This window comes from Azolla caroliniana, unplaced genomic scaffold (genome assembly GCF_043228905.1).
Source record: "Azolla caroliniana isolate FFs.n. ecotype wild unplaced genomic scaffold, voAzoCaro1.0.p SCAF_639, whole genome shotgun sequence".
Taxonomy (NCBI): Eukaryota; Viridiplantae; Streptophyta; class Polypodiopsida; order Salviniales; family Salviniaceae; genus Azolla; species Azolla caroliniana.
The window spans coordinates 1-9,986 of record NW_028231074.1 but is presented as its reverse complement, the minus strand read 5'-3'; the positions used below and the strand labels follow the sequence as shown (position 1 = coordinate 9,986).

Genomic DNA, 9,986 nt, shown 5'->3' with positions numbered 1-9,986 from the left:
ACAATTGTAACAATCACGTCTTTTTAAGATAATGCTACCTAAAATGTTAGCTTTTATTAATATTAGAGTTAGTTTCAACATCATTTACCCCTTTTGTGCTTTATTGCTTTCCATGGTTTTGGAGTACAAGGGCCCCTTGCCCTCGTGGTTAGTGTTTAAGCCTTTATTGTGCACTTAACCACATAGGCTAGTGACAAAAGCATGGAAGGAGTGGACTATGAAGTTGTTGATGAAAAGGGTTATAATTGTGATTTAGAAAAATATATTGCAAAAAAGGTCTACGAGAAGAAGGATGTGGAGCTAAGAGGATATCAATCAAATCAAAGCTGAAGAAAAGCCATACGATTGATTTTACAATCGCCATGTGGCTCTACTTCCCTAGATTTTTTAGCTTGTCCACACTCCCCTTCTCACACACTTGTTTGGGTTTTATTGATAAATTGGAGCAAAATCTTATGCAAACTAGTATATATACCTAGCTACATATGTACAACTTTTTAACCATCACTCTTTCTTAAAAACATATGCTAAGGGTCATGAAGATTTTTGCTCAAAACTACATTAACATTCTAGATCCTGCCATTCAAGCAACAATTTGATACTTGCACAGTTACACCCGGTTGGACGTCCTCCTCTAGGACCATCATTGGGCCTCGATGTTAATCTCAACCAAGGTGCCATTTGATTGCAAATTGGCAATCTCTAGTATCAGTTCAAATTTTGTCATCAACCTAGATGGCATAACTTCAAGATAATGATTAACACTGCATTCTTCCACCCATATAGAGAATTCAGCCACTGATAATCCAACCTAGTATCAAGACTGATAATACAGGATGGCACATGACAAATTCTCTACTTGACAAAGAAAACATTGGACTTCTTCCATCAGTTTGAAATATAAGCAAAACAAAGCATAACATATACAAAACGTCTTGCTGCTACTATATTCTAGCATCAACAATTCGCACAGATGCCCACCACTGTTACGTTTCTCATATTCTTCGGGGCATGTGGTAGTACTCTTCTAGATATATGTTAGGAGTTTTAAACAATTTGCTTAAATCTTCTCATAACCCAAGTAAATAGAAAATTTCCCTAAAATCCAAAAGCACAGCAATGTATTGTGATTGTGAATATATAAACCTCAATGTATTAGCAAGAATGCCGTGCTGGAACGAAAGAACCTATGTATTACAAAAATGGGGTTAGCTTTTTCTATACAAGGTACCAACACAATTCTTTGCTGGTTTTCTGGGTTCAAGAATTTTCTAATGTTGGCTCTCAGAATCATCTTGATCATGTTGAGATTTTCTCAGTACATTTCTAAATAATCACTGGTTCTGAAATCATTGTACAACCTTATCCTCCACCTTGGTCATTTTATGTCCTGATATTCTGTTCAGTGCCTCCAGCACATCACTTTCCTCTGATTTCATGGTTTTTTGGGTGTCTCAGGCATCACTTTCCTCTGACTTCCTTTCCTTTTTCACCGTTGACTTCTTTGGTGTCTCTGATATACAAATTTCTGTTGATCCTACTTTTTCCTTTTTAGTCTTTGATGAATTTTCCAGTGTCTTTAATATACCACTGTCATCTGATTCTACCTTTTCCTTTTTCACCCTAGATGATTTTTTTGGTGTCTCTGATATACCCGTTTTCTCTGAATGTGCTTTTTCCTTCTTCACCCTTGACAATTTTTTTGGCTCTGATATACTACTTTGCTCTGACTCTACCTTTTCCCTTTTCACTCTTGATGATGCTTGCGGTGTCTCCAATCCAGTACCTTCCTCTCGCTCTGATTTTGATTTTTTCACACTTAATTTTTTCGGTATCTCTGATTTAATATGTTCATTTGACTCAGTCTCTGCTTTTTTCATCTTAGATGATTTTTTCAGTGTTTTGGACTTTGACTCTTCTATCCGACTTTCACCAGATGACTCTAATTCGGATGTTTTATTTTCCTGTGATACAATTCTTTTTAATTGTGCCTTTGGGTTTGAATCGATCATCTCTGAAGACTTGTCGGCATCTATGATATCTGGTTCCTTCACCTTTTTCGGCCTCAACTTTTTAGGTGTTGATCTCATATCATCTGATTCCATATTTACTTCCAAATTCAATACTTTCACACCTTTCAGGCTTGTTGATGTTCTAGATGTGCCTGTGAATAGGATGCAGATATACACAAACCACACATAATCAATGCATCAAAATAATAATAAGACCTAAAATACTACCATTATCAATCTAACCTTTTGCCTTCTGCAGAGAACCTTCAGTATCAGCTTCTGGCTTCATGGCAGTTTTTGCTTTTGCCATATTTTTTTCATCAGACATGTCAGAACATTTATCTTTCACCACATTCGTCTGCTTCAAGTATTTTGCAGTCCTTTTAAGTTGAGCAAGCTTCCTTTCCTTTTCTTCAGCTGCCAACACTAACAGGCTCTTCCGACCTCTTCGTTTCACATCCTTCCCCTTTAGCAGTTCCACAGCTTTCTCTAAATTCATTTCTTCAATATTTTCATCCTGTAAAAGCATTTTACTATATTGGAAGAATGAAAAGAATTGTTATTCATATGTGGTGTAACGAAATGAAATGACAACCAAATACCTTTGGAACAAGAACTGTAGCACTACGGTGTCTGATGAAATATGATTTTTTTCCGATGCCAAGAACAACTGCATCTCCATCATCTGGGTGCTTTCCCTGCATACAACTCAATCCAGGTGAGCGTATATTTGAATTCACTTCAGAGCCAGAGAATGTGTTAACATCAATCCAGATAATATACTTGAATTCACTTCATCATACCAGTGTCAAAGGATATTTCATTAATTGAATGGCATTTTCCAGTGTAATCTCAGCAGGATTAACTCCCTGCATAACACATTTACAGGGAGGAACAACTTTAACTTAGGGGAAAAAAGATTCACTATTCAAGAATACGATGTAAATGTTTCACAAGATTCAACCTATCATACCACAGGAATCTTGAAGAATTGCTTTCTCTTGCCATCTTGTCCAAGCTGTATGTAATATCCAAATGGTCCTTTTTTCGCACGAACCTGCACGTCAAAGATCAAGACAAGTTTATCACCATCTGTAATACTCAAGATGAGAACTCAAACTGAAGATACCCTAAGATAAATATAGTTTTCAGCCCATAACTCCTATATTAGATGTGTTCGTCGGTACTGTTGCAAATAACTACTCTGATGTCTTACAACTAATCTTATCCTTCATGTTTAACCTTTTCCAAGAAAACCTCATTACACCCACGTACCTCCAAGTTTGTACTGGGATCTAAACCAATAAAAATATCTACATGTTCAATTTGCTTGAAGATCATCTGAGTGTCCCTCTGATCTTCAGTTGAGTCAATATCCTCAGTTGAAAGAACCTCTGCTTTGAAGCTGAAAGAAACAACGAAGAATGAAGATTAATAGGTAAATATATGACTCAAATTTGATCAAGATGAAGATCAACATAAATAGAGCAAGATTTCGACATTTCATTCTTATAAAAGTCTTGAACATTGATAACATAGTCCCCAGCATGAGATATAAACCTGCAATCTGGATAACTGTCACAACCAAAAAAGTAACCTGATCCATACCGACTCAGTTTGAGAGTAAGCTTTCCCAATCCACAACTAGAAGTACAAAAAGCTCCAGTAAAAATCCAAATTGATATATGGCCATATAAATAGTTGGCACAAAGATGCAACAAAGTATTACTTTGGACAAACACATCCATTAGTTCCAAGTCCTTTAAACCATTGAGTAGCAAATGTTTCCTGCATCATTTCAACAACCTGCCCAAAAACCCAGTACAAATGATATCATTCATATAGTTCTATAAAACATAAATGAAAAAGACATTGACACTTGCCGTTTGAATTGGAATCTTCATCACTGTCGAAATATCCTCATGAAATGGAGGCCAAAATTCTGTCAAAACTTCCTTCCACTCCAGATTTCCCCCAGAGACTTCATCCAACTAAAAAGATAATATTCATTGTATTACTTCCAGATTTCGCAATCCCTTATTTAGAACACTAATGTCATATCAAAGTAAAATATTTTTGAGAGATTCAAAATATGTGATGTACAAGAAATTACATTACCTGCTCTTCAAGATCTGCAGTGAATGAATAATCTATAAATTTAGGGAAATAGTGAGAAAGGAAAGCTATAACCTGCATTCAATATTTATGCATAATCAGCTCAAATTGCCATTAGGGATTGGATATTCAGTTAGTTTCAGCTCTCTTACCATCCGACCACGAAATTCTGGAATGATACGATGATGCTCAATTTTGACATACTTTCTCGACTGCAAACAGAAGAGATCGAATCAAATTCATAGAATGGTTTCAAGTCCAATCAAGCCAGGACAAAAAGATATTATACTGTTAGCACATGGTCAGGCACCTGTAATGTTCGCAATGTGGGTGCGTATGTGGATGGTCTTCCAATACCATGCTCCTCCATTGCCTTCACCTTTAATGAGCATAGTATGAACAAAGATAAGAAATCGATTAGCAATTAGCCAAGGAAACTATAAGTTAATAGCAAATATTGTGGCAACAACTTCAAATTTTATTCAAAACAGTACATTAACAACTAAAAGGAAACAGCAATCAGTTGTTCATGACTCACCAAAAGTCCTTCAGAATATCGCGGAGGTGGGCGAGTGAAATGCTGCTGTGGGTCAACCTTTTTCACCACTATGGCATCCCCTTTCTTGAAATTGAAAAATCAACATTAAGAAAGTGTAGTTTAGAAGGGTATATTTCAAATCATCTTAACTGCTTGGGTATCAGAAATTACCCTAAACCCTTTTTCATAAATGAAACTTAACATTAAGAAATTCAATTAAAAGGGTATATTTCAGAAAGTTTAACAGACTGGGTATCAGATATTACCTCAAATGAGGGTAAATCATTGCCCTCATTGATTGTGACATCGTCATCCCCAACCTGTTCCACCATCTGTTCATCTCCAGAATCCAGAGTACATTGTTTATCCTGCAGTAACACAAATAATATATAAATCCATCTTTCAATGAGAAAGCAACCAGCATAATTTAGTGGTTGTCATCATTTCCGGGATGCAATCTGAACACATGCAAGGAATGTAAGGAATGGTCGAATCTTCTACATGCTGCACCCCTGATTAGAATAAGCCATCATTCCTGGTATCTTTTACACCATACATGAAGAGGAATGATAACGACTGTAAACATACTTTTACTGATATTTTATCAATGTTAATTAGCATACAACAATCAAATAAGTGCTCTAAAGGTCGATCTTTAAGTTTTAGTGTAGGTTTACAAAAGGTGAAATATGAAAGTGTTTATCACATTCAAAAACAGCCTTTGGAAAGTAATAGATCACCAAACACACGAATTTCTTATCATAGTGATACTATACTAGTCCAAAGATCCAAAATCCTTTTCCAAACCTTTAAAATAGAAAGAAATTGCTTTGCAAGTTGAGTGAAATCTAGAAACCCAAACAGGTCACAAGAGACAACCCAATGCTTTTTTGCAAAACACTTCAATTGCAGATTGTATCAGTTCTACATTTTATAGGTCATTTCCATGCATGTGTATTGACAGATGTGCAGGTAAATAGACATCATATAATCAGTTACATCATACAGATGTAGTTAAATAGACCCACAAAGGGCTCAACATTTCAATACAAACACATCCACGCAGAAGGAGGGGAAGTGTACCTCTATGACTGCTAAAAACCCAGAAAATGAAACATAACTGCTGCTGGCCCGTGCACATATAGCTTCATCTTCAGTTATAAAGTCTACCAAAACCTGTTTATTACAAACTTCTATATCAAATTTTGGCATCTCTATCTATTTATCATATAATACATACATACATACATACATCCATCCATACATACATACATACATACATACATACATACATACATGCATACATGCATACGTACATACATACATACATATGTATGTATGTATGCATGTAAATGTATGTGCGTATGTATATATATATATACACACACACACATACATGTATATATCAGATATAGTTTTGTGCCAATTCTTTGTAAGAAATTGGTCAATGAATCATTCCGTTTTTTAAGCCCTTTGTACCCAAAACTAGAAGATTTTCTTTCATTATCCATATATGTATAAGTAGAATGTAAGGACCTCATCATACACAGCCTGCTCCATTTGACATGCCATTGTACGCCTCCAGATTAATGTGTATAAGGACAGAGCATCTTTTTCCAATACATGTATCAATCTTGCTACAATGAAAATAGGTTGAGAATACCATTAAAGTCTTCAACCCAAAGATAGAAATAGCACTGATTATTTGGAGAAGCTATTTATTATAGCATTAGAATCTTCAAGCCAAGAATAGAAATTGCACTGATTATTTGGAGAAGCTACATGTTATGATACATACAAGGAAATCGGTAAATGTCCGTTGCCCTTATTGCTTCATGAGCCTCCTGGGCATTCTTCACTTTTGAGGTGAATTTCCTAGGTTCTGCAGGGACATACTTGTCTCCATACCTACAAGAATATACTATCACATTTATTTACGTTAATTATTCCTTAAGTATTTGTAGACCAAAAAGAACTGATAAAAGACACAGAAATTATGTACCTTTCAGCAATAAGAGCACGGACATTCTGCACTGCCTCTTTTGATAGCTGTTTGTACAAAATCAGCAGTAAAGACTAGATAAACAAATCAAATCAATGAAGGAATCAAATGTAGACATGTAATAGGATTTCGAAATGTATACATCTAACCCATCAGTTCTCATGTAAGTTATCAATCCCGTTAGCTCTTCGGTGCCCAATTTGACACCCTCATAAAGCTTTTGGGCCAACTGTTCACCTAACAACCATTAAAGAATTACTAGGGTATATAAACTCTAAATGAATTGATGTAAAATGTCAGATAAAACAGTCAAAAGGTGCTCAAGTATTTGTGATAAATGGAATAAAACACATACAGTCATTGTCCGAACAGCTCCAAACCCCAACTTGGTTTGTGCATCCTGTTGAAGTGTTGAGGTCATGTAAGGTGGAAGTGGATTTCTCCTTCTTATACTCTTTTTCACATTCGAAACTTTGAGTTTAGCACCCATAAGCTGATCAGATAACAGCTTGGCAGAATCAGAAGATAGAGAAAATTGTTCAATCTTTTTCCCGTCATAATAAGTAGGACGTATTCGAAACAAGTTGGAGAGCCCCATTTGCCCCTCACAGCAAGCAAAAGCCTCCATCGTCCAATATTCATGCGATGTAAACTCTTCGATTTCATTCTCTCTTTCACATACCAATCTAAGTGCAGCAGATTGTACCCGACCAGCTGACCGGCTTCCAGGAAGCTTTCTCCATAGAACAGGCGAAAGAGCAAAACCTATCAGATGATCAAGAGCACGCCGTGCAAGGTATGCATTCACAAGTGTCAACGATATATCTCTTGGAAGTTGCATGGCCTGCAGAACAGAAGTTCGTGTGATCTCATTGAATGTCACCCTTGAAACCTTGAGTTTCTTGCTCTTCAAAAGACCCTCAGCCTTCATCAGCTCTGACACATGCCATGCAATTGCTTCACCTTCTCTGTCAGGATCCGATGCAAGCACCAAAGATTTCGCCCTACATAAGATGTCCTCTTTCTCTATATATATACAGTAAAGGGCATTGTATTACATTATGTAAAATATAAAATCAACAAACAGGCTCTCTCTATCTATTTTTTTCATTTTTTTTATTGAGATGTTCCAGAGTCGTAAGCAGTCTTTTTATTAGTCCATACACCTGGATTCCATGTTTTCATCACTAACTGCACTAAGTTAGCATGACATTCTAATACTCGCATGTTCCAGAGTAGTAAGCCATGTTTTTATTAGTCCATACACCTGGATTCCATGTTTTCATCACTAACTGCACTAAGTTAGCATGACATTCTAGTACTCGCTGGAAACCCTTACCAATTGGCCTGAACCCATCTCAACTCTCTTCTCTCTCATTGGGGATGCACACTAGCAATAAGCCGAATTTCACCACCTGTAAGCCAGGTTCAAATTTCACTATTTGTATTAGATGACCACGTGGAATGTCTATATCAGTCTAGTCTGGCCAAGAGACCTTGGCTCCATGTTTTTATCACTAACTGCATGCACTAAGTTAGCATGGCATTCTAATATTTACTGGACACCCTTACCAATTGGCCTGCATTCATTTCAACTCTGTGCTCTCTCATTGAGGATACACACTAGCAATAAGCTGAATTTTACAACCTGCAAACTAGGTTCATCTAACTGTATTAGATGACCGCGTGGAATGCCTGTATCAATCTAGTCTTTCCGAGAGAGAAAGCAGGGGGTGCTGATGTTAAAATTTAACCAAAATTTCTTCACAACCACCCTATATTAATCCTCTTTACAATAACAATAAGTGGTTGGAATATCCAAACGTAGAGGAGTGCAGACTACATGAACCTTTTGGGACTCCTTTTTGCCCCCACGAAAGTTCAACTAAGATGATTCAGTATACAGAAGATGCAAGGTTTGATGCCTCTAACCTAATGTAGTTGAGTTGATATGGAGAACATTGGTAATGGCAATGTGTTGTTGTTGATAACTTTGGCAGTTGTTTATTATGCCTTGTTTTGGTAGATTTACTTTGGAAACTTCAATGATAAAACTATACGAGGCCATCCCTGTTTTGAAGTGCTATGAAACATAATGAATGAAATAATGGCCCTTCTAGGAAGATTTTTCTATTGACTTAGGAGAGCATTGAAAATGAGTAAGGAAAATTGCAGACTAGATTAATCTTGAACTTTACCCAAGGCACCAAAATGAAGCACTTGATTTGGATTGGTTATCCAAGAACCAACTCAACATTTGTTTGCATGGTGTTAATACTTAACTTGTCTAATGAGGAGTGTGGCAACACTAAAGGTCATTAGTTTCTCAAGGATGGAAACTCGAGTTTCTGTATGGCTTGAATTGTTTCAACGTCTTGAGAGCTGAGAATAATGTTGACAATTTTCCTTCTTGACTTTAAAAGGAACACTCCTCATTCTGTGATAAACGCTCCCGATCTTCCGAGGCCATCAGGTATGCCCACTAAAACCATCCAAGATGTTATAAATGTATTGCCCTACAATAGAATCTAGGATGTTGTGGATAAACAGTAACAAGAAAGCATCACAGATTGTAGGTTCATTTGGTCTGCAACAAGCAACACTGACCCCGATTGCCCAGTCCTTTTGGTACAACAATGATCAAATTCAGCACACTAATTGAAAGATAAACCTAAAAAAGTTCTAGCTACATTGCCCATTTTCGTATTCCAACTACAGTGGCCAATCATAATTATCACATATTCAAACTGCAATTCCCAATGCTGATTATCACACTCAAAACAACATAGCAAATTACCATAGGAACCGAAGGAAAGCTTTTGTCAACAAATCAAAAGCAAAAGTACCAAGAGAGAAACAACCACATACCCTTTAAGAGCATTCTTTATCTTTGCAACGTGGGGCTGAGCTGCTTCTGGAACCTCCCACACCATTGCATATTCATCATCGGGTCTCACAGAACCTGCTCTTGCAGCTAAATCTCGAACATGGCCATAAGTAGGCAGAACAATAAAATCAGACCCTAAATACTTCTCAATAGTCTTGGCTTTCACCGCAGATTCAACCACAACGACAAACTTCTTATTGTCAGACACACTTGATGGTGCAAATCCACTCTCCTCTGAATCCAACTTTGATGACCCATAACTTATTACATCAGTAGATGTATTGAATAGCCTCCATCGAGAGCAGCAGAAGGGCTGTTGCATCCATCTTGAACCCTGAAAGACACAATTCACATGTTTAATTGACGATTGATTAATTATAGTTTATACAGTTAAATGAAAATTTTGTTCTTATACACTCAAGAAACCCAATT

At 36.7% G+C, this 9,986-nt stretch overlaps 1 protein-coding gene across 2 annotated transcripts; it reads right to left on the bottom strand.

Moving 5' to 3' along the window:
• Nucleotides 1–1,130: 1,130 nt before the first annotated feature.
• Nucleotides 1,131–9,905, bottom strand: LOC147847809 (uncharacterized). Of its 2 annotated transcripts, XM_087338809.1 has the most exons (21): nucleotides 9,536–9,905; nucleotides 7,023–7,671; nucleotides 6,810–6,896; nucleotides 6,668–6,714; nucleotides 6,464–6,573; nucleotides 6,202–6,302; nucleotides 5,749–5,841; nucleotides 4,932–5,033; nucleotides 4,666–4,749; nucleotides 4,438–4,506; nucleotides 4,280–4,339; nucleotides 4,131–4,202; nucleotides 3,896–4,003; nucleotides 3,742–3,818; nucleotides 3,573–3,656; nucleotides 3,288–3,417; nucleotides 2,986–3,069; nucleotides 2,816–2,881; nucleotides 2,615–2,710; nucleotides 2,256–2,529; nucleotides 1,131–2,164 (listed from the first exon to the last, which is right to left on the bottom strand). In XM_087338809.1, the coding sequence occupies exons 1-21, from the start codon at nucleotides 9,874–9,876 to the stop codon at nucleotides 1,455–1,457; spliced, it is 3,444 nt and encodes a 1,147-aa protein (XP_087194935.1). In that variant the 5' UTR covers nucleotides 9,877–9,905; the 3' UTR covers nucleotides 1,131–1,454. The 2 variants fall into 2 exon arrangements, with proteins under 2 accessions (XP_087194935.1, XP_087194936.1); XM_087338810.1 differs by lacking the exon at nucleotides 9,536–9,905 and having other exon boundaries at nucleotides 6,810–6,904; nucleotides 7,023–7,162.
• Between the last annotated feature and the right edge of the window lie 81 nt (nucleotides 9,906–9,986).